At 39.7% G+C, this 25,780-nt stretch overlaps 1 protein-coding gene and 1 pseudogene across 1 annotated transcript; both read left to right on the plus strand.

Annotated features, from left to right (window-relative positions):
- The first annotated feature begins 743 nt into the window (after positions 1-743).
- Positions 744-13,574, plus strand: fus (FUS RNA binding protein). The gene is made up of 15 exons (XM_017697409.2): positions 744-957; positions 1,459-1,486; positions 1,602-1,762; positions 3,126-3,294; positions 3,618-3,880; positions 4,626-4,788; positions 6,308-6,342; positions 8,260-8,292; positions 8,378-8,487; positions 8,570-8,699; positions 9,380-9,487; positions 9,773-9,881; positions 9,993-10,090; positions 12,755-12,896; positions 13,051-13,574. The coding sequence occupies exons 1-15, from the start codon at positions 945-947 to the stop codon at positions 13,088-13,090; spliced, it is 1,602 nt and encodes a 533-aa protein (XP_017552898.1). The 5' UTR covers positions 744-944; the 3' UTR covers positions 13,091-13,574.
- A 4,352-nt stretch (positions 13,575-17,926) lies between these two features.
- Positions 17,927-18,620, plus strand: LOC108427308 (annotated as a pseudogene).
- The last annotated feature ends 7,160 nt before the right edge of the window (positions 18,621-25,780 follow it).

Consider the following 25,780-nt stretch of genomic DNA (forward strand, 5'->3'; position numbering starts at 1 on the left):
CTGTAATGCGTGTTGGCTTTTCTTGATGGGTTGATAAGGTAAAGGAATGACTCAGCAGGTGACCTAGTGACTGATTCCAGATTCATTTCTAATTCTACTTGGAAACTAGTGGTCTCTAATGGTAACCATTAGGAGGCAAAACATTTTTTTATTCCTAATGGTCTTTATTCAGCAGGGGTTACTGAGGTGCTGCCAGCTTACACAATGCCCCTCTGGCGAGGTTGAGTACTGCTGACTATCAAGCAGCCGTTGCTTATTTTCCACAAGTTTTAAGGTCGCAGTAAAATGTTAATGCAACAGTAAAACTTCCCGACATAATCTGTAAAGAAAGCGCTCGCACGGTGTTTTAGGGCCACTAATAGAGATAAAAATAGTAAACTTTGAGAATAAAGTCGTAATATTTCGATGATAATATATTACGATAATAATTACGACACTAAAGTGGCATTAATACTAGGAAAGGTCGAGGTACTGTGGCCAAAGGCTGTAAAGGGAAGCAGCCGAAATATCGCGATTTTACTCTCGTAATTTTACGACTTTACTCTCAAAGTCTGCTGTTTTCATGTTTATTACCAGCGGCTCTAAAACGCCGCCGTAGTTCAGTTTGCTCAGCACCGTTACTGCGGCTTTTACTCCAAAGCCCATCTGCCCCTGACGTCACACGAGGGGCGTGTCTGCTTCACAGAAACGCCCTCATATGGCGCTGCAATTGGACCCTCCTCGTTATTTTGGCTGAAGACAGAAAAGCGGATGATCGGCGCCCCCCCTCAGGCTGACAGTGAGCATTACAGGCAGAGTCGGTTATTGTCGTTCCTGTAGGCTGCCGGAGAGAAGCTGGCGTTCATTTATTAGCGCAGTTGAGCTGAAATATATAACACTCTACCCAGATATCCAGCTGTTTACGTCCAATTGGGCTTTTTACACTTTTAGGTGTAAACGCGATCATGGCGTCGAGTGGTAAGGGCTATGTTTTTGGTATTTTCTGCATGTTGTTTACCGAATCAAATCGGCTTCTTATTCGTCAGCTTCTTGTTCGAATTTTCCCCTTCCACCTTAAATGGTGCAGCAGCTCCATTCCTCCGCATTAGTAATGCTATAGCTGGGCCATTTAAGGTGGAACGGGAAAGAAGCTGGTGGATTGGAAGCCGGCTAGCCGTAGGTACTACACTCACTTGCCTACAGAGCTTGTTTTGCGTCTTTTTCTCATGTAGTGAAAGAAAATGGACCAGAAGGCGAGTCTTGTCATAAATATCTTTGTGTTTCGGTGATTTTTGAAAATAAACGACACACAATAAGATGTCGGTCTCCGCCATTTTGTCAGGCTGTGTGATACTGACCTACTTTCACAAAGAACCGTTCAAAGCGTTTTTAGTTTTTAGTGTCGAAAATAAGTGTTTGTATTAAGACTGGTAACCCTAGATCAGTTGATCAGAGCGTTTTCCCTTCCCTTCCCTCCAGATTATTCCCAGACTGCTAGCCATAGCGGGTAAGTGCATCAAACACACACGACCTCTTTTCTCCGTTGGTGCTGGTTAAATGGACGGGAACAGCAGCGCTGTGACTGCCGCAGGGCCATAACACTGTGAATGGGTTGTGTGCAGTTATGGCGGATATGGAAGTCAGTCCAGTCAAGGCTACAGCCAGCCTTCTGGGCAGAGCTACGGTCAGCAGGGCTATGGAGGCTACAGCCAAGGCTCAGAGAGCAGCTCTGCTCCATACAACCAGGGAGGATATGGCTCCAGCTATGGCCAGTCCCAGTCAGGTAGGTCACACTGCAGTAGGGCTGGGCGATGTGGGTGAAAATATACCACCACGATAGTTTCGGACATTAAACAGACTGTTTTTGTTATTGTGTCTTGAACTGTTAACGCATATTAATGCCCTGTCAGGGTCAGTGATTGAACATGTTTAAAGAATAGAAATATTTCAGAATATGGCTGCACTCTTAAAGGGTTCTTTGTTAAAGAAAATGGTTCTATGTAGAACCATGAACATTTTAAGGAATGCTTTGCATGATGAAAGGGTTCTTCAGACTGATGGAGAGCGTGCTGTATATGGCTGTAGAAGACAGTTCTATATTGCACCTTCTAACAACAGAAGAACCCTTTTCAAACATTATTGTACATTTCTATCATCCTAAAGAACCGTTTGGTGATGCAGGGAACTCTTTAATCATGCAAAGCGTTCTTTAAGTGTTCACGGTTTCCTTGAAGAACCCTTGAAGCACCATCTTGAGGATGGATAACAAATTGTCATTTGACAAACTGTCCAAGAGTTCATCAGGAAATCAAGCTTAGTTTTTTTGGTGCAGAAATTAAACATACTTTGATTCTTATTTAAGGAAAAATATTATTTTTGATTATGGTGATATCATTTATATGAATGATTTTTCCTGTTGGACTCATTTTATCATTGTGCAGTTACATTCATAACTGGAGATGGATGTTCTGCTCTCTGCTGTGATCTTTATTCTAATGTTTAGTGGACTTTATTTATGAAATATACTTCTTGGGGCAGTTGCCAGCTTACTTGAGTGCAAGGTTGGTCAGAGTAGAGGCTCATGTGACCTCTGTTCATGTTCTAGATTATCCTTTGTGGTACCAAGAGTGAATTCACAATTGGGGAACCAAGCTCTTGCTTTTTGTGCCCCATACACTTGGAATATTTTCAATCAGAAAATATCAGAGGTGTTTTTCTAGCACTAATTGTTAGAAATTCATATTTTATGCGCATCTCTTTTGTATTTGTATATGTTTGACCATATTTTAAGTTTTAATCAAATGCTACAATCTTAATTCAATTATTTTATCATTTATTTGTTGTTGTTGTTGTTGTTGTTAGTACATTTTGTTTTATTTCATTTTATCCTCCCCTCCTGAAAAAGAGCCTGTGATGCCTATGAAGCCATAGGTCTCAGGGGCTCTTCCTTAGAAATGAGTGAGTGAATGAATGAATGAATGAATTTTCACAGTAAGCACTAGATATTTAGAAAAGATGGATGTTGACGTGTGAATCAAATCAGTATTCACAGATAAATGCTCGTAAAAGAAAAGTCGATAAGGGCACATTTCGGAGGTTAAGAGTGAAGGTTTTAATTTTATTTTAATTCCCTCTCTATTGACCAGGTGGATATGGATCCCAGCCCCCGTCCCAGGGCTACAATCAATCGAGTCAGTCCTACAGCTCTGGAGGCTATAGTAGCAGCAGTCAGCCCCCACAGGGAGGGGGCTACAATCAGCAATCTTCCTATTCGGGATACAGCCAGCAACAGTCAACTCCGCCCCCTGCTTCCAGGTCAGTATGAGCTTGTGAATGAGTTGGGTTTACAGTGGTAGTTTACACTATTTACGTTATTTTCTCGTCTTCCCCAGATGTCAAAACATGCTTCAAGATATTTTTGTTGCTTTGCAAACTTAGTTTGTTTGTTTTCAAAAGATGTAATATTGAGATTAATGACAAAGGATTAGTGTAACAATGTTTTTATTTATTTATTTATTTTTATTATTATTTATTTATTTTTAAACAGTTTGTTAGGGTTCTTGATGGTAATGAATAACACTAGTTTAATTATAGCCTAAATAAGTCCTGGACCTTATTCTGTAATTTTTTGTTCACAGTTACGGCAGCAGCAGTCAGTCCTCAGGCTATGGTCAGCAGCAGGGAGGAGGGGGATATGGGGGACAGAGTGGTGGTTATGGTGGCAGCGCAGGCCAAGGTGGAGGATACGGAGGCAGTGGCGGACAGAGTGGGGGGTATGGAGGTAGTGGAGGACAACAACATTCCTCACAGCATGGAGGGGGCCCTTACAGCCAGCCTCCCAGTTACAGTTCACCTCCACCACAAAGCTATGGACAGCAGAATCAGTATGGACAAGGTGGAGGTGAGTGTGAAAGCTTTCTTTTACTGACTCTGTGGAAGTGGTCTGCCATGTAGTAGGTTCTGTTGGGCTGCTTTGCTATATTTATGAAGGGATGACATGCATATTAAATGTTTCCTGGATTATGGTTGCTAGAACTTTGTCTCCGTCCTCTTTACACTGGGAGAGCATTAGCAGGAAAAGTGAGATTCCACAGCCGGATTAAAGTGGCAATTATAAGGGCAGCTACAGGTGTGTGAACATAGTTTTCTGTAAATAATGACCACACAAAACAAATAACCGGGTTTATAAAAAATACAACCCACTAGAAACTCCTTCATACTTGGGTCATTTTCTTGCACTTCTTGCAGAAGTTTGGATAAAGTAACTCTATTATTTTGAGGTTGATCAACAATAACACAAAATGCAACAGAAAAACAGTTTACAACCAACCCTCTAAAAAAGAACAGAAGCCAAAATCAAACATTCTCTCGTTTTATTCTTTTAAATCCTTTGTCCTCTGTTCTAATGCTTGGCTTCATTGGCAAATGAGGGTCACCCTCAATGTGCTTTTTGAATAAAGGTTGATGATGATTATGATTAAGTAAGGTAGTGGAATAATTGGCTGGCATTAAATTAGCTACTTAGTACCAGCAGTTACTATACAACAGGTCTCATTCACAAGCTTTTTGTTAGCATCCATCCATTCAGTTGCTCAGTGTTCTAAGCTTTCATCCTGTGGCCTTTATCACATCTTACTCTGTATCAGGGTACAATCAGGATGCCCCACCCATGAGTGGAGGTGGAGGAGGTTACGGTGGGCAGGATGGCCGAGGCGGACGTGGCCGCGGAGGTGGTGGTTTTGGAGGTCGTGGATCGGGCGGATTTGACAGAGGGGGTCGTGGAGGACCCCGAGGCAGAGGGGGAATGGGGTAAGCACTTTTATTTGCTCCTCACTCCCGAAAAAGCCATTTTTGTCATCTGTCAGCATTAGTTTTCCATTACTGAAGAAAAAAGGAAACAGATAATTGTGGGCTAAAAGTAATACATGGAATGATGTGGTATTATTTAAGCACAAAGGTTCAATGATTGGTTTTGTCAAATGGAAAGAGCTGGAATTATGGTACCATTTTATAACATGATTGGTCTAAACTGTAATGCAAACATTCAGAGGTGTTCTAAAGGTTACTCTTTGGGACCACTAGACTTTGGTGAATAGTGAAGTGGTTATCCAAACTGGAGGTTTTTAAGTGAAGAACCTGTTTAACTATGTGGAAACATTGTCTTGGCCTTCACAATTGAAGACATGAATGGAGAAACATCAAATGTATGGTTTTGGAGCAAGCCTATGTAAGTTGGGTTACAATAGCAACCTTGTCTGTCACAATACATGTCCAACAGGCAGAAGTGCACACTGCATGATGACACATGAGGTGTACAGGTACTCTGTAAACAATACTATTAATATGTAGTATCCAAGATGACTACTTTCCCAAAGGAAATATTTGAAATACATTTTTAAGCGTATTTCATTTCTTCAAGTATATAACAGTTTAAATGATGCAGCTGAAAACCAAACCCTGGTTAAGTGACTTTTAAAATTGAGATGTATGACAATCCTCAAGCATAAGGAACTGCTTGTTCAAAAAAAAAAATGACTTAGGACTGTTGAAGTAAACGCTCCACACTCCATGACCTTTTACACTTTGACCTCCATCCTCTCCGTCAGGATCACTGTGTGATTTGATGTTTTAACGAAATCTCTAAATCTCCTTCTAGGCTCTTGGTTCTTCAGGGTTCTCCTATTTTTCCTTTTTGAAGAATGGGAGACCAACAGGATTAGTAGTTTGTAGCATATCTGTGGGGAAAGTAAGGGCTGATTTAGAGGGAGAAAACCATGAAAAATTGGGGGGAAAGTCCTCAGTGGTGGTAGTACTGTTTTTGTTGAATGGTAAAGCCAAAGCATCACCGCTAAATGGAAGGTATATGGAAAAATCACAGTGATGTAAATGGTTGTTACCCCTGAAAATCCAAAATTTACCTTGAATGTGATCAAACATATAATGTAAAATTGGGTCTACTGGTGAGGAAAAGAGTTTGGTCTTTAGAGGAAAAGGCTTGTAGACCAATCAGAGGTCTGAAACGATATGCAGAGATATAGTTTAAATTGTGGCCAGCGTGCTTAGAGGCTGTCCATGAGATTGATAAGCCTCGGTGGTCATGATGAAGAACCTTTTACTGCATCCTATCCAGTAAGAGTCCAAATCGACATCATGGGTCACCCTGTGGGCAAAGCTTGGGTTAAAGGAAAGATGACAGTGAGTAAAAGGGGCGGGGTGGAGGCATAATAGAAAGCGATAAGAGGGGAGCCCTTCCCAACGTCAAGAGTGAAATGGGGCACCAGCCTCATCAACCTTCAATCCGTCTCGCTTCTCTTTCCCTCTCCATCAGAATGGGCGATCGTGGAGGATTCAATAAGTTTGGTGGTAAGTGACAAACTCTTAGGACCTTCAGGGGGTTTCGAGCGTGCTTGAGTTTAAGAGGGAGTGGGATCTGGTAATCTCTCAGAAGAATGGGTATGGTAATTTGTGTTGGATTTGTCGTGGTAACTATGGAAGGAAATGCTAGATGATGATGATGTGTGGTTCGGTTATATGAGCATTCTGGTTTTGGCATAACAGCGGTTGGTTTAGGTCGTGTATTGTTGATCCATCACCATCTCTGAAAAATGACCGTGTGAAGTTGTTTGCGTGCACTGAACAACACCCTAGTTAACACTTTAACTGCGTGCCACCCTTGACACACTAAATTATGGCTTTTTAACCGGTAATTAATTCAGTGTAATTCATTTATCCAGAGATCATTTTTGATGTGTGCTTGCTTTGGCCTGTCTTTGTCTGGTGTACAACAATGGGAGTAAATGTTTTTGCCTATTTATTTATTTGGTGCATTTTAAGATATGACATTAAAGACCATTTTTGGACAATGTGCGAGTTCACAAACACAAAGCTACTTGGGGAGCATGGTAACGAAACCATAAGATCATAAAAATCCTCCTACCAACAAGTGATTTTCTTATTTTTAATATGGTATGGTTAAAATATTCACTTTTTTTTGTTGTTTGTCTGTATATGGTCTGGAAGAAAACCTGATGGTGGACATAGTAAGCTGGTGTTTTTATTTATTTATTTAAATTTTTTTTTGCCACGCAAAACCACTGAAAAACCATTGAGACACATTCTATTCCCCCATTCTGATTTTTCAAGGTGTCAAACTATTTTCAAATTAAAACCAAATGCAAGTGTGGTGCGAACAATAACCTTTCTGGAAGGAGAAAAACACGTACAAACTGGACTGAGAATTTTAAAAACGAGTCTGAAACACAATCTTCTTGAATGGTACCTCAACTATGATGTGTCATGGTGCACCTCATACACCTCAGTCTGTCTTCAACGCAAGATGAACATGTGAAATTACACACAATAAGAATGGATTCTGAGCTCTGGACTTTGATCATGTCATATCACATGGTTGCATGTAGGCACCTTTGATGGTTTCCAAAGAATTTGAGAACTTGGGCGCACAGTGTACTGAAGGGAATTCGGTAAGGCCTCCTGGGGCTGCTCTCATGGTAACATGGAGGACGGTGAAGCTTCCTGGTGGATCTTTTTAACATCAAAATGCTGGGATCAGAAATAATGGTTTGGTTGATGGTGGTCAAAAGTGGAGGCATCAATGGTGGTCAAAAATGGTTATAACAATGGTAGCACCCTCTCAAGTTTCCTCTGGAGATGAGGACTGTGTGCCAGAGAGACAAAATGACATGGGTTCTTTTAATGGAAAGAAATGCTCAAATTAACACTGTTATTGCTGAACACCTGAAAGAGCTGAACAAAACAAGAGTGCATGCCATAGTATGGTAGAATCATTGGTTTTATAATGTGCATTGGGAGAGATGATTGGGAGACGGCGGTAATGAAAAATCGTGGATGGTTTCTCGCCAACACATTTTTATATTCAACAATTTTTTATATTGGTAAGAAGAAGAAGAAATGGCCCTTCAAACATGAAGGTACTCAATGGATGGTTTTTTTCTAATGTCATTTTCCTGGAAGAGCTTAAATGTGGTAGCAAATATAGTGTGAGTGGTTCTTGTATGGAAAAAAACAAAGGCTGATTATTTCCAGTTGGATCTTTGGTTTTAGGGTTCAATGCAACACCAAAGAAGTCAGTAGTTTTGCACATGTGAATCCAGAAGGATTCCTCACTTTCAGTCGGTTAAGCAGTGAATACTCACGGTTCTTGCTTGTTAAAATTTACTTTTGTGTCTGCATGTGTTGTGTACATGTCTTTGGGGTGGTTACATGGGCATTAGTAGTAATGCTTTCTGCTTCACTCCAAAGGACCACGGGACCATGGACCCGGTGGGCCCAACAGTAAGTGAAAGTCTTGGTTTCTACTCACTGATATTAGGCACTTACTGAGGCATTGTGATGGAGTCTTGATGCCTGTGTTTTACAGTGCAGGAGCAGGATAATTCTGATAACAACACCATCTTTGTGCAAGGCCTGGGAGACAACTATACTGTGGACTCTGTCGCAGATTTCTTTAAACAGATTGGCATTATCAAGGTATGTGGTCAGAAACGAGAAACAAGCCATGAACTTCTCCATGACCTGCACTTTTTAACCGTTTATTTTTTCGCTCCTTCAGATGAATAAGAAGACGGGCTTGCCCATGATAAACCTGTACACGGACAGAGAGACGGGCAAGCTGAAAGGCGAGGCTACTGTTTCCTTTGATGATCCTCCTTCTGCTAAAGCTGCCATTGATTGGTTTGATGGTGGGTCTATGTTTGAAACCTCATGTCTATGAAATAATTCATCCATTTACACTCAAGTTCTCTCTGAGTCCAGATTTTCATTCTTGACTCTCATAACACAATTTGCATTGTTTCATACTAGTTACTGAATCATTTACAGTAATGAGAGCTAAATGTTATGATAAGTATCTTGGGAATAAGTAATAGCCGCAAGTAACAATGAGAATTTGAGTTAAATCTTTAGAGTAGTTAATGTAATTATTCATTTAAATTATTAATTAAAAGTATTAAGATATTGCTTGTTATATATGTATATGTGGAGAAATAACCTTATTCAGTGTAGATTTAAGTATCTTAAGCTATTTGAAATGTTATTGAACGGTTATGTTTTTAAGAATAGCATATTAAGGGCATATTAAGTAATTAAGTATTGAAAACCTCAATTCCACACTTTTGAATACTCATGTACTTAAAGTACAGTTAGTAAGTAATTAGACGCCGACACAATTAGCTGTTTTGGCTCTGGACCCCAGTGTGTGTCCCTTTGTGGTTTGGCTAATTGTCCAAAACATATTGGCTTGCTATTGTTTCCTGTATGGCAACACGTAGCTAACAGACACTGTCCTCTGAATGGTCAGAAGCTGTACTTGGTAACCCAGTGGATTCCTCATGTCTTAGATGTCTTCTTTGGATGTTCACAGGTAAAGATTTCAATGGAAACCCCATTAAAGTATCTTTTGCCACGCGCCGGGCTGACTTTGGCCGTGGAGGTGGAGGCGGAGGCATGAGAGGTGGCCGTGGACGAGGAGGTGTGTGTGTGTTTGTGTGTTGTCCCATAGTTTGTGTATTTAGGATAAAAACAGACAGATAATGCAGAAAAATAGAAATAAATCTACACAAATTAAAGTATGAGAGAAATCAAATAAAAGTATATCTGTTCATATTTATATGGCATATGACAGATTTATTGTATTTACATGACAGCAGGCACTGAGTGAGGTACAAACAGTACAGACTGAGACAGTTCAGAGAGCAGGAGAATCAGTACTGTCTCTGCAGTAATAATAAGCGTTGCACTCCTCTGTCTGTTTTAGGGCCAATGGGAAGAGGTGGATTTGGTGGCAGTAGAGGTGGTGGTTTCCCTGGTAACAATGGCAGTGGCGGAGGCCAGCAAAGAGCTGGAGACTGGAAATGTTCAAACCCGTGAGTGCATGTTTAGTGCGTTTACATATTTGATGTATATCCTGGTCATCTACAAACATACTAACATATAAAAAGATTTTTGTGCATATTTAATTGATCCATTTTGTGAAGGTCATGTGGAAATCTGAACTTCTCATGGCGTAACGAGTGTAACCAGTGTAAAGCAGCCAAACCTGAGGGTGCTGGAGGAGGAATGCCACCGATGGGAGGTAAAGTACTGAGTGCCCAATATTTCCCTCCACACACCACATTTTTCATATTCATTTCATTGTGAGGACTCTGAGTGCTGGTACAAACTGGCTCTCAGGATATCTGGGAATATTCCTAGTGGGCCAGTGTTTTTTAGTGTGCTTGGGACCGACAGCAGACAGGCTGCTATTTTGGAGGGACATGACAAATTTACAAGTGAGCCGAACCTTGAATTTCACTCCTGGAGACAGCAACACTGGACCCAGTAGTAACCCTAACTAGAGATCCTCGAATCATTGACCTCAGAACAGTGAAAAAAACGAAACTCATAACTTGAAATAACAAAAAAAATATATATGGCCACTTTGCCCAAAGAAGCAGTAATATCCCAGATAACTTTAAAGGCGCAGGAAGTGTTTCTGGAGAGCGACTGTTGATATTTGAACGTAACAGCAAAACAAATACACTCCTCCCTTCAGTGCTTCTTCAGAAGCTGCACCCCCAAGTTCATGGACATGCATTGAAAAGGTGAACGACACTGGGCTGGCAAACTTTTTTAAAATTATGGCCATAAATCCCTTCAGAAACATTGTATGGCCAAACACCATAACATTGGAGCGAACAGTGATGCAGCAGGTAATGTACCTAATGTTAGCAAACTTTTGCTGCTGAAAAGCTGACCAGGATTAGCCATCACAAACGTTAGCAAATGGTACAAAACAATATTGACCTATTGGTTCTGTGAAACAACAAAAGCAAGTTAATGTTATCCATGTTATACACTGATCAAAAAAATAAAGGGAACACTCAAATAACATCCTAGATCTGAATGAATGAAATATTCTCATTGAATACTTTGTTCTGTACAAAGTTGAATGTGCTGACAACAAAATCACACCAAAATCATCAATGGAAATCAAATTTATTAACCAATGGAGTCGCACACAAAATTAAAATGGAAAAACACACTACAGGCTGATCCAACTTTGATGTGATGTCCTTAAAACAAGTCAAAATGAGGCTCAGTATTGTGTGTGGCCTCCACGTGCCTGTATGACCTCCCTACAACACCTGGGCATGCTCCTGATGAGGTGGCAGATGGTCTCCTGAGGGATCGACTCCCAGACCTGGACTAAAGCATCCACCAACTCCTGGACAGTCTGTGGTGCAACATGGTGTTGGTGGATGGAGCGAGACATGATGTCCCAGATGTGCTCAATCGGATTCAGGTCTGGGGAACGGGCGGGCCAGTCCATAGCTTCAATACCTTCATCTTGCAGGAACTGCTGACACACTCCAGCCACATGAGGTCTAGCATTGTCCTGCATTAGGAGGAACCCAGGGCCAACCGCACCAGCATATGGTCTCACGAGGGGTCTGAGGATCTCATCTCGGTACCTAATGGCAGTCAGGCTACCTCTGGCGAGCACATGGAGGGCTGTGTGGCCCTCCAAAGAAATGCCACCCCAGACCATTACTGACCCACTGCCAAACCGGTCATGCTGAAGGATGTTGCAGGCAGCAGATCGCTCTCCACGGCGTCTCCAGACTCTGTCACGTCTGTCACATGTGCTCAGTGTGAACCTGCTTTCATCTGTGAAGATCACAGGGCACCAGTTGCAAATTTGCCAATCCTGGTGTTCTCTGGCAAATTCCAAGCATCCTGCATGGTGTTGGGCTTTGAGTAAAACCCCCATCTGTGGATGTCGGGCCCTCATACCATCCTCATGGAGTCGGTTTCTAACCATTTGTGCAGACACATGCACATTTGTGGCCTGCTGGAGGTGATTTTGCAGGGCTCTGGCAGTGCTCCTCCTGTTCCTCCCTGCACAAAGGCGGAGGTAGCGGTCTTGCTGCTGGGTTGTTGCCCTCCTATGGCCTCCTCCACGTCTCCTGGTGTACTGGCCTGTCTCCTGGTAGTGCCTCCAGCCTCTGGACACTACGCTGACAGACACTGCAAACCTTCTTGCCACAGTTCGCATTGATGTGCCATCCTGGATGAGCTGCACTACCTGAGCCACTTGTGTGGGTTGTAGAGTCCGTCTCATGCTACCACGAGTGTGAAAGCACCGCCAACATTCAAAAGTGACCAAAACATCAGCCAGAAAGCAGAAAGGTACTGAGAAGTGGTCTGTGGTCCCCACCTGCAGAACCAGTCCTTTACTGAGCGTGTCTTGCTAATTGCCAGTAATTTCCACCTGTTGTCTGTTCCATTTGCACAACAGCTGTGAAATTGATTGTCAGTGTTGCTTCCTAAGTGGACAGTTTGATTTCACAGAAGTTTGATTTACTTGGAGTTATATTGTGTTAAGTCTTCCCTTTATTTCTTTGAGCAGTGTATATTGTCAAGCAGAAACAGAACAGCTTCCTCATCCCTTTTCATGCTTTTCAACTCTTGAAGTTGAAATCCGCTTCTTTTTCGACAGCTTTAAATGGTCACCGATTACATTCTGCTCTCCCCAGGATGTTAAACTCAGCAAAAAGAAGAAATTATGCACTAGAACTTGCAGAAAAATTGAATCTTTACATTTGTTTGTTGTAAAGAAGAAAAAAAAATCAGCAAAACTTAATTTGACCAGTGTTGTTAACTTGTATATATGCCTGTATGTGCTTTAAAGAATTATTATTGAAGAGTAGTGTGTATTCAGCTTTACTAACTTCTTCTGTCTCCCTCTCTATCTCAGGAGGTTATGGTGGAGACCGTGAGCGGGGCAGGGGTGGGTTTGATCGTGGTGGGTTCCGTGGACGAGGTGGTGACCGAGGGGGCTTCAGAGGAGGTAGAGGTGGAGACCGGGGAGGATACGGTCCTGGGAAGATGGACTCACGGTGAGAGTAAAGTCGTACACAAGTCAGAAATTGCTAACCAGAGTAGACGGGGCCACATTTTGGCATGCTAGTCAACAGGGGCTATATTACTTATTTACTGAGACATTTAAAACTATAAAAGTCATGTGGTATTATTTATTTTTTATTTTTTTAGGGGTGAACACAGGCAGGACCGCAGAGAGAGGCCCTACTGATTTCCAAACCGGCATCTGTAACCTCTGACCTATTTACACTCCGTTCAGTCTGGGACCAGCGTAGGCTGCACCACCATTGATAAAATTTTTATATACTCTTTATAATGTTACATTAAGAGCATAATTTCCAGATATAGATTAAGTTTAGCCCTGGACTTAAAAATAAAGCTAAAATAGAACTAGGCGTAATCTTTCCAGGAAACTGTGTTACTCATTTGTGGAAGGTTCAGTTGTTGTATTCCCTGTCTCTTCATCTCGTGCTGCTCATTGGGATTCCTTGAACTTGTTTTATTTGCACCAGCTTTTTGTGAAATGTGTTGAGTTTTACGTTTTCAATTTTGTATTTTGTATGGAATTGTGCTGTTGAAATAAACATCCAGAAAAAAACATTGTCTAAGGCTGGATTTACAAAATCAAACAGCTAGTTGCATGCAACTTTAATTTCCATGCAGCTTGACAGTTACACAGAGCAATTAAAGTTACATTTGATTAGCCAAATTAGCAGCTCATGTTTTTGAAAATATATTGTATTGCTTTTCTACAAAGCAGTTTTATTCACATTCGTATATTAAGAGTGTTTTGGCTCCTTTCACAGCTTACAGGACTGCGCTTAACGTGGATGATGAGTCTGAAAGAAAAATGCACCTCCTGGCCTTACTCAGTCTTGGAGAAGGTTATTGGGAGAGTCGGAAAAAAAATTTCCTGGTGGGCCGATATTGTGAGCTAATCAATGAACTTGCAGCACAAGAGTGCTCAAACTAAATATGTCTAAGCATTTCTGTAACAGTTTGGGGTTAAACCAGTGGCCCCTGTCTCAGGTGACAGCCCCAGTTTACTGACTGTAACAGACTTGTACAGTGGATAGAGACTACATGAAGCTGAAGATGCTTCAATTCCTGTTCCACCTTAAATGATGGAACGGTTACATTCAGACACCTGGGGAGATGTTACTTCAGTGCATCGAGTCATTACAGGTAAGACATATATAAACCATAATGTTTCATGCCCACTGTGGCAGTATGCTTTAGCCTAGGTGATTAGGTTTAGATGTTAAAGATTGCGGTGTTGTTTTTCCTCATCTTTGCACATCAGCTGTTTGATTTAACTTTCATGTCACCTTCATTTGGGTCTACCTGCTGAGGTAGTAACCTGTTTTTTGTCTTGGTAATTATGTTTTAAGTTCGTACATCTTTATAGGTTTAACTTCGTATAAGTAAAAATCAATTGTCTGATTTTAACTTGGTTTTGTTGTGTGGGCAGAGGTTGTGTTTGCAGTGAATGGACGCATTCTTTGTAGTGAAAGTGCTGCAGGCTGTTAGGAGAGCTAACAGACCAGATGTAATGACATTGCAAGACATTAGTGGATTTTGTGGCCTTATGTAAAATAATCAGTCTGTAGTTCACTACTAATTGCTAAAATAAAAATCTGTTTTTTGGTAGAGATTCGAGTAGTGTCCATCTCAAATTCTTATAAAGGAAGTCAAACATATAAATGTGTTTGGGAGCTTATGATGAGTGGGTTTTTGTGGATGATGCCTGCAGTATACAAACAATTTTATATATGCTCAATTTGGTGCATTTGTGCCTCTAACCCTCAATAAAAAAGATAATCTGTTTAAAAAATTGAATGAGATTTTTTAAAAGACATACCTTCACTTCTTTAAATATTATGAAGTTCTTTGACACTTCTGCTTGAGTAAATTATACTTGTATAAACTCAAACTCATACTTGACAACTTGAGTGTTTTTTTTTTTTTTTTTTTTTTTTTAACTTTAGTAAGGGACTTCTGCCACCTCTGAATATATATATATATATATATATATATATATATATATATATATAATGTATATGTAGTTCACTTCTTACCTCCATGGACATAAGATGACTTTTTTGACAGGCATTTCATGGAATAAATCTACTTCTACGTACTTGGGGTGATCCAGGTTGCAGGTACCTGTAAAACAGAAAACACACAACTTTAAATAAGGTTAGCACATCAGTGCTGTTTATATGTTGATTGTGCACATGTATGTATGTATGTATGTATGAAAAGAAATGGCCATACTGTGTATGTATGTATGTAACGTGTACATCGATCAGGCATAACGTTATGAGCACCTCCTTGTTTCTACGCTCATTGTCCGTTTTATCAGCTCCACTTGCTGGATAGATGCACTTTGTATTTCTACAATTACAGACTGTATCAGACACAGCAGTGCTGGTGGAGTTTTTAAACACCTCAGTGTCACTGCTGGACTAAGAATAGACCACCAACCAGAAATATAAAGTCAACAGTGTCCTCTGCCCACTGATGAAGAACTAGAGGATGACCAACAGCAGCAGGTGAGCTATTGTCTCTGACTTTACATCTACAAGGTGGACTGACAAGGTAGGAGTGTCTAATAGAGTGGACACAGTGTTTAAAAACTCCAGCAGCACTGTGTATTCAGTCTTCAGCCATCAAGTCTTTTTTCAAGTCTGCCTACCTGGTGCGCTACATAGGCAGTAGAGAGCCACTTCAAATCTAAGCAATGACAGACATAGATGATCTTAGCTGTTCTTCTGCCTGCTAAGCACCAGACATTCAAAATGACTGTATTTCTGTCATCACTTAGATTTGAAGGAAAATACCACTGATTTTTCAGAAATAGAGAAAATTGGTAGAGAAACTTTCTGACTCTTGAGATTTTCTTTACAGTGCTCTGAGTATTTATATGTAATGCTGATGATGGTAAAATAGTAGTAAATCTTTAAAAAGTATTCTTTGGGAACTATTTGGCCTTTGTGTAGCCCTCCATCCTGAATAACACAAATAAAAAAATATTTTTAGGCCAAAACAAATACTGAAATTTAGAAAAATCTTTGAGTCTAGACTAAGTTTGCCAGATAAAGCATCCTATCAGTATCAAAACCATCAGGGCTCAATGTTATTCTTCACAACCTCAGAGCAGCTAACAGGCGAGATTGCTGTTGCTGCAGAAGGAAAAGTCCAGGGGGTTCGGCTGGATCTGATCCAGCTCCTCCCACATCATGTTTTAATTAGTCTGAGCTGATAAAATGGACAATGAGTTTATAAAGTGGCTTATCAGTATATCTAACATTTAATATGATTGTTTTTAGGTATATTGAGTCACTTTTGTTAGATTTATAATATGAAATATGTGGCAGCAATACCAAATCCTTAAAAAGTCATTGTAAAGATTTTTTTATTATGAAAGTCCAGGACTTAGTTGATAAAGCACAGTTATGTGGGTTATTTTGACCTGTCATAAGTGCATTCTGCGTTATGTAGGCCTACACTAGTAGTAAAGAGCATTTTGGAACCACTGGTGGTCTCAAGGAGTTCAGTGTAATTAAATTGTTGAGATATAAACAAAGTCACGCACAGTGGTTTGGTGTGAAATGCTCTGTGTTAGAGAATTGTCCACAGTGGTGGTGATAGGAACCAGACATCCAGCTCTAAAAGCTCCCTCATAGAAAGTTGTTACATGAAATGGTTATGAATACATTGCCTGTTGCCTGAGACGTTGTTTTATGATTGTTTTGAGAATAGTTGAGCTCAAAGTGTATTTTCTAAAAGCCATTAATGATGGACAGGTACATGCAGTAGGTTGTGAGGCAAAATAGCCCCCCCACCCCAAAATTATATGCCACTGCTAATCCACTCATATTATTGCTCTAAATTCAAGCCATCTAGTTTTTATTCTCCTCAAACAGATGTTTAGCCTTTTGTTTTGGAAAATAAACTAAGGTAAATATTACAAACAATTGAGGGGGGAAAAAATGAATAGGCCTAATATAAAATGAAGATATTAAATGTTGCAGACACTGTGCTAGACCGTTGTATTATCAGCTTTATTTGTGATGTAACTGTTTATAAAGTGATTTAGTGAATAATTTAAAGCATTATGGAAAAATAGGTAAATTGGACTGTGAGTGCTTAAAATTAGCACTGAAAAATGCCATTTTATTTACCACTCTGTTTCAACATCAGTGGGCCACAAACAAAACGCTGAGCAAAAAGCCAGTGGGCCACCAACTTTGATGCCCACTATCCTCTTGCTATCTGGGATATGAAAACTTAGACATGTAGGTTCGTTGGCCATTTTATATGACAAGTACAATGACTAGAGTTGTACACGTCTCAGCCTCTGATTCCTATCACCACCACGGTAAAGTAATCAGGGTCAGTAAGATTTTGTACATTGAACCATTTCACATCAAATCTCTGTGAATTTACTTACATCTCAGTCACTGAATCATGCAGAAGTTTAAAAAGTCAGAATTATCTTTAGGCAAATTTTACAAAACATCTGCTTATGCATTGTCCTAAAGTCATGCTTTCACTTTAGATGGCACTGTTTCTGTATTTTCCAGCTTGACTATAATCAGCCATGTCAGCAAAAAGACTTGCTATTGGGACTGACTTGGGCACCACCTACTCCTGCATTGGGGTGTTTCAACATGGAAAAGTAGAGATCATCGTGATCAACCAGGGCAACAACCCCCAGCTAGGTGGCTTTCAATGACGCTGAACGGCTAATTGGAGATGCCACCAAGACCCACGTGGACCCAAACAACACCATATTTCATGCTAAGCGGCCAATTAGCAGAAAGATTGATGATCCATTCATGCAGTCAGACATGAAGCACTGGCCTATTAACGTTGTTGGTGACTGATGGAAACCAAAAGTTCCGTACAAAGGAGAGATCAAGTTCTTTTACCCTGAAGAAATCTCATCGATGGTTCTGGTGAAAATGAAGGATATTGCAGAGGCTTATCTTGGGCAGAAATTGACAAATGCAGTCATCACTTTTCCAGCCTACTTCAGTGATTCCTGCCTGACACTGTGTTGGTCGGTGGTTCTACAAGAATCCCCAAGATCCAGAAACTTCTCCAGGATTTCTTCAACGGCAGAAAACTGAACAAAAGCATCAACCCAGATGAGGCAGTGGCTTACGGTGCTGCAGTCCATGCCGCTATCCTTGTGGGCGACACATCCCACGGTATCCTGTCCGCGCCTCGAAGGGTTCCTCAGATTAAGGTCACCTTCGACATAGATGCCAACGGGATCCTTAGTGTGTCTGCTGTGGACAAAACCACTGACAAAGAAAACAAAGTCACCATCACCAACGACAAACATCGCCTGAGCAAAGAGGAGATTGAGAAAATGTTACAATGCAGAAGATGACCTTCAGAGAGAGATGGTCGCTGTGAAGAACTCCCTAGAGTCCTACGCCTTCAGCAAGAAGAGCAATGTAGAGGATGAGAATATGAAAGGCAAGATCAGTGAGCAAAACAGGAAGGAAGTCATTGAGAAGTGCAAACAGACCATCACTTGGCTGGAGAACAACCAGCTGGCTGATAAGGAGGAGTATGAGCATCAGTTGAAGGAGCTGGAGAAAGACTGCAGCACCATCGTCACAAAGCTGTACCAGGGAGGCATGCTGGCAGGAAGCTGTGGAGATCAGGCTCGTGCCAGTTCACGTGGCAGTTCTCAAGGCCCAACTATTGAAGAGGTTGACTAAAATGGCACTGCTTAAGGACTGGTTCAGTTTTAGAGAACGGTTACTATTGTGCTGATGTTCATTTCTTCATGATATATGTGAAGCGTTGGGGTTTTTTTTTTTGTGAGAATGCATGAAATGTGTCTTTTGTAATTTTCTGAAAATGCATGAAAAATTGTAATTTGTAATGTGTCATTTCAGCCAGCTAAATTTAATTTGAACTCAAATGGTTTGAACATATTCCTGAACGTGTTATTTAGTGTCTTCATGATTGTTGATGCCTTTAATATGCTGCTGATAAAAATGTGGTCTTCATTTCTCATCGGTTTCTTATAATTAACATTTTCAGTAAGTAGAATTGGATCTGTACTAGCAATAACACAACAGAGATCATCATACTGGCAAATTAGTGGTAGAACCATAAGAGTACAGATACTGGAAAAAAAAATATGGACATATGTTTATATATGATATATAAATTTCGGGGTGCGTGATAAAATACATTTTAAGTACTTAAATGTATTTCAGAATATATTGCCACATTAACCTTATCTTCTTCTTCTTTCGGCTGCTCCCTTTAGGGATCATCTGCCTCCATCTTGCCCTATCCACTGCCTCCTCTACTTTTACACCAACCATCTCCATGTCCACCTTCACTACATCCATAAACCTTCTCTGAGGTCTACCTCTTCTACTTCTACACGGCAGCTCCATCTCCAACATTCTTTGCCCAATATATCCACTATTCCTCCTAAACACATGTCCAAACCATTTCAACCTGGCCTCTCTGGCTTTATCTCCAAACTGGTCCACCTTCACTGTCCCTCTGATCTGCTCATTTCTAAACTTGTCCATCCTTGTCACTCCCAACGAAAATCTCAGCATCTTCATCTCTGCCACCTCCAGCTCAGCCTCCTGTCTTTAAAATACATTTATTTTAAAATGTTTGGGGAAATATTACACATAGAAATGTACCATACAAAAAGTAAATATATTTGTCAAATACATTTAAAAATGTATGAAAATGGCCTAAATGTGTGTCTAATAGACATTAGTGTTTAAAATAACTTTTGAATTGAATTTGTATTCTAATATCTCATTTCTTAATAGGAGCCAGTGAACCTCTGACATGCAAAAAGCAAGTATTTTAGGTATTGATACTCAGTGAAAATGCAGTTATGATATGATATCTTGTTTTTTTTAAATACTTTTTGTGTGCGTGTCTTACTGCTCATGTTCACGATTACCGTAAAGTCAGTACCTCGATTCAGTTCATGAATATTTAGTTATATCTATGATCTTTGTTACAACCACATAAAATACAAGTGAAGCTATGTTATGTATTTAAATGCTCTTGTCGCATTATTTGCAGGTTAATGTCGTTCGTTCACTCTGTTTTGGTCACTCGTTGTAGTAGTAGTTGCACAGAGAAGCGCAAGATGGCGGCACAGTCCCTCAGTTAGTCCTGCAGAATCCAAACAGAAGATTTTAACGCCTGGTGTTCATCAGTAAACTAACATTTCGAGCTTTTATCGAAGGTTTAATAGCATAGCAACCTGTATTAGTTAACAAATTCAGTACGTTTTTGTTTTCCCGAGTTCGATTTGCAGCTTGTTTGTAAGTTGTAGTTTAAAGTACTGAGATGCTCGAGGTTATTCGCCGTGAGCTAGCATCGCAGAAAACTTCATTGTCCATGATGCATTGCGCTTAGAACTTTCGGCGGGAAGGAGCGGGGAAAACCAGCAACAGGTTATTTATTGTTGTTGTTGTTGTTCTTATTGTTGTTAACATCAACAATAATAATAGTAATAATAATATTAATAATAATAAGCTGTATGTCGATAGCAGCTTTCCAAAGCTCAATATTGCCTTGAAGTGCAAACGAAAAAAAGTTAACTGAACACACACACACACACACACACACACACACACACACACACACACACACACACACACACACACACACACCATATAAACCGCTTATCCATCTAGGTTGCGCTGGGAACTGGAGCCAACACCATAGACAGGTCAAGTCAAGTTAACTGAACTGAAATGTCTAATTAATAGTCTTACGTAACAGAATAATAATGTATAGTAGTAGTAACCATGTTAATTATGGCTTCATATTTGATGCCATTTAAATGTTGAGATGTAAACAAAGAGAGAAGTAAACAAAGTCTTTGAGATGTAAACAAAGAGAGAAGTAAATTAAGTCTTTGAGATGTAAACAAAGAGAGATGTAAACGAAGTCTTTGAGATGTAAACAAAGTCATTCAGAATGATTTAATATGGAAAAAATGAATTGGAGAGAAACAAAACAAAACAAATATATCCATTCATTTACTATCTAAAACCGCCAGTGAACCTACACGTGTCTTCTGAGTTTTTATATGTAATGTTGATGATGGTAAAATAATGTCTGGGAAAATGTTTTCTTTTTGAGGACTTTTCTGCCTCGCAGCTTCCTCCATGTACCTATCCACGATGAATGGCTTTTAGGCCAAAACCTTCTCAAAACTATTATAAAACAATGTCTCAGACATCAGGCAGTGTATTCATAAACATTTCCTATAAATGCTTAATGTGAGGGAGCTTTGAGAGGCGTTAAACTCTTCAATCGTCTGGTTCCCATCGCCACCACTGTGAACAAATTTCTCTAGAACAAAGCATTTCACATCAAATCACTTTGAATGACCTTATTTACATGTTAATCTTTTAATTATGCAGGAATTTGAAAAGATTTCGGAAAAGTAATCATTCTCAGTTTTAACAGGGAACAGAAAACTACAAAAATAATTTAAGTATTCTCCTCTAAATTAAGTTTATGTATGTATTTTACAGGCACAACACACTTTAATAACACTATCAGAGTGAATATGTCAGAGTTACAAGCTGGTTATCATACTTGGTCTTATATTACAGCACACATAACAAACATGCTTTCCTAAAAGTTTCCTAATATTAAACTCAAAAATTTGAGATTTTTAGGTCCATTTGAAGACTGGGTCTTTCCAAATGCACATATGTTTTAGAGATGGGACTTTTGTCTTTTAAATGGTTTGATATAATGAATCCTGTTTAACGTGAAGGTGAAACATTTGTTGACTTAAGTAAAGTATAAAATTATCCCTGCTTTGATTATTTTCCTAGATCATACCTAAAATAAGGTCTAAGAGACCTGATTACATGAGGAAAAAATTGAAGAGAGTCATTTGAGTTTACAACATTTAGTTTGTGGTGCTCCTTACATATCACAGAGTAAAGACTGACTGTATATACCAGAGGTGGACGAAATACACAAACCAGGTACTTGAGTTAAAGTAGAGGGACCCAAGGTAAAATATTACTCCAGTAAAACTAGAAGTTCCTCCCTTTAGACCTCCACTTGAGTAAAAGTACTAAAGTATTTGCCTTCAAATGTACTTAAGTATCAAAAGTAAAAGTACTAAAAGATTAATTATGACTGTAATGTCCTGTTTTTAAAACAAGTCTTTTATTTCCTGAACTAATTTTAGGTGAAAATCCTCCAGTGTCTTGTCTTGGTAAACCAATCTTTTAATAGAACATCATTAATTAGTGATGCTGACGTCTATTAAAATGATCATAAGCACAAAACGCTGAAGGTAAGCAGTTTCCATCAGGGAGAACCGAGTGGCTTTGAAATCAATTTTTACATACAAGCAAAGTTTCAGTTTAAGATTACTTTGTAAATTAGTTACAAATTTAAGTTTAAAGTTTAATAATAACTTGCTTTAAACTCAGGATCACAAATAAGTTTCCTTTACTATGTTGATCTGTAGGTCTCTGTTCATAAACATAAACTAGCTAAAACTAATTAACTATAAAATGAAAGTGATGGTATAAATTCAGAAAAAAGTCGCGTCAGTCACGACTGCATACGTGTACATATTTCTATATTGTGGTCTATTTACACAAAGTTAGGTTAGTTCATCATTTATTTTGAATAGACTCTCCCAACATTTTATGCTGCTGCGCTGACGTTGAACCGTGTGCTGCACTGGGTCAGTATGAGCAACAGGTCAAAACCAGCTCAGAACAAAGTGCCCTGATTTGTCACGATTGGCTCCTCCCACTCCTCCATGTGCTTTTTGTTTACTTTTGATCTTCCATGTGCGTTTGTTTTGGTTCAGTCCAGCCCCCTTGTTGCCTGACTCCACCCCTGATTGTTACCACCTGTTTCCCACCTGACCCTCGTTAGCCCTCTTGTATTTAAGCCCTGTGTTTTCTTTAGTCTAGTGCTGGGCTTTGATATGTTTGATCGTGTTTGATGTTTGTTTGTATGTGCTGTTTGATGTAAGGCTTGTGTGTGTAGTATATGTATTATTTGAAGAGTTTTTAAGTGTTTGGACGTTCCTTGTCATATCTGTCCCTCCTGCTCTTTGTGTTGGCTACCTGAACCTGGACTGTCTTGACCCTGATTTTGGATTTGCCCATAATAAATCTCGCTTGTCTCCACACATGCGTCCACCTTAACATCGCTCCTCGTTACTGATTGGTGCTCTTGCTTTGTGCTTCTTTCATTTTGACATGTTATGTTTTTATACACACACAAACCAAAAGGAAGGACAGATTTAAAAGTAAGATATTTTACTTTGAAATGTAGTGGAGTGAAAGGAAAAAGTCGTCCAAAATAGAAAAACTTCAGTAAAGTACAGATACACAAAAAACTACTGAAGTACAGTAATGAATTACATTTACTTAGTTGCTGTCCACCACTGGTATATACTTACCTGTACTTCCTGTGGAGTGATCATCCTTGCCTTTACAGACCAAAAGAGAACTGAATGGGTTCACCTGAGTTTTACTTACCTGGGTGCGTCCATCCTCTTTAGAGGAGGAGGAAAGAGCAAAACCTGTCTGAGAGGAAATTGTGTTTAATAAGTGTACACTGAATTGCAAAGGTATAATGATGATGTTATGAATGTGAAGTGAGCAGTAAGTGGAGAATAAGGATTAATATTACTGTTGCATGTAAAAATATGTATTGTATATATAATATATGTATATAATGTATTAATATATGTATCTATGTATATATAATGTAATGTATATTCAAAGCTATTGTTTTCACCCAGGCCAGTAATAGTTTATTCAAGGGGAGGAGTGACTTGTATATAAGCAGCATTACTGGGGTTACAAGTGGATTCTTTCAGCTGAACAGTTGACTGAGTGTAACGAATGTCTGTGATCTGTATGACTTTGCAGTCATTGATCTGTCGTCTGGTTGTAAAGTCTATTATTTTCATTTAGTTTTTTCGTTTTGAGTGTGCACGTGTGTAAATATGTAATAGCTGTGAGTGTTGGTGAGTAAATAAAGGTGATGCGGAGAAGAAGAACTCTTGTGAAAGCCCATTTGCCTGACATTACCCATAAAGTGTGCACCACCACTACAGCATATTGCCAGGTCGAGGGAAACACTTTATCGCAGGTCCAAATGTCTGGTCACTGGTGAACACGCCTCTGTTTTGCCTTCCTTTCTAATTTACTGCAAAGGTTTTCATCACAAATGATATTATGACATAATACTATCAGAATAACAATCTGAGTGAAAAGCTTCTTTATATGTTTACATGAATTTCTGAATTTCTTAATATTTGGTGGCTGTCCCCCTTTTGCTGTAGTGACAGTGTGCACTGGCATGGGCTCTGTATGTCTGAGCAACAGCCACCGATCAGTAGATCGAATCACCTGAGAGTCGTCTGATCATGTGTTTCAATGTAGAGAATAATCAAACAAAAATCTGACCAGTTTATCAAAAAGACCTCAAAATGGTGATGTGCTTCAGTTTGAGGAAAGACCTAGAAACAGTGGAGAATGTCAATCAATCAACCTTTATTTAAACTCAGAATGCATTGAGGGAGGGGGTGGCACAGTGACACGGTGGGTAGCGCTATCACCTCACAGTGAGGAGGGCCTGGGTTCGATTCCCCAGCCAGGCGACCGGGGTCCTCTTTGTGTGGAGTTTGCATGTTCTCCCCATGTCTGCGTGGGTTTCCTCCATTTTCTCCGGCTTCCTCCCACATTCAAAGACATGCAATCAGGCTGATTGGACATGCTAAATTGCCCCTGGGTGTGAGTGATTGTCTGTGTCAGTCTGTCTGTCTGCCCTGCGATGGACTGGCGACCTGTCCAGGGTGTATCCTACCTTCCGCCCAATGATCACTGGCATAGGCTCCAGCACCCTCCCCCAACCCAGAGGGAGAATAGGCTTAGAAAATATGTATATTGAGGGAGACCCTCATTTACAATGTAGCCGTGTAACACAGGAATCAGGGATTGAGAAGTTGTCCAGTAAAAAAATGAATAAAATACTATAGTTAAATTCTAAAAATCATAAAAGTAAAATTTAATAATAAGTGGGTACCAATAAACTGTTAAATCAATAAACAATTAAAATCACAATATAACAACTTATCAAGTAACAGGTAAATAATCAGATAAAAAAACATAAATTAATGAAATAAAAGAAATAGATGTAAGACAATAAATTGACAATGTCAAAAATTTCTTCATTAAATTTTTTCTTTTCTAAATTCTAAAAATTTGTTTGTTTTCAGGTTTAAATGAACGAAAAAAAAAAAGATTTTCAGTCTCATCAGACTTTTGTGCCGTAACATTTGCACAGGGTGTATTTCATGGGAGTTTTTTCCCCAATATTTTAATCTTGGCAACTAAATAGAAATTGTGCACCACAATCTGCAGAAAAAAGCTGTGTGACATATTTTCATTCAGAAAATCAACAAAACATGTCATTTGATCAGCGGGTTGTTCACCTTTTTTTTTTTGCATTTGTGTGTGACTGTGTGTAATTGACTCTGTGGGACCTGTGATTTCAGTTGGCACCAGTCTTGTGAAATGGCTCATGAATATTGTTACCTTGGCTGCTACTATAAACATCTGGGGACAGATTGTGCTCTTTTTTCTGACTCAAAGGCCCTTCAGTATCAGCCCTGATGAGTCCCAGCCCTCTCAGTTCTGTGCCGATCTGGTTCAGCGTTACAGTAGAATTTTTCAATTACTGTGATTTACGGTGCTCATGCTCAAAAGCAGACAGCAGTAAATCCTGCTTCTCTGCATTTCTGTGCTGATTTGATTAGATGAAAGGAGAAATCGGTTTGTGTGTCAAGCATGCTCCACTTCTGCAGATGGAGGAATGATCC

Source organism: Pygocentrus nattereri, chromosome 14 (genome assembly GCF_015220715.1).
Source record: "Pygocentrus nattereri isolate fPygNat1 chromosome 14, fPygNat1.pri, whole genome shotgun sequence".
NCBI lineage: Eukaryota > Metazoa > Chordata > Actinopteri > Characiformes > Serrasalmidae > Pygocentrus > Pygocentrus nattereri.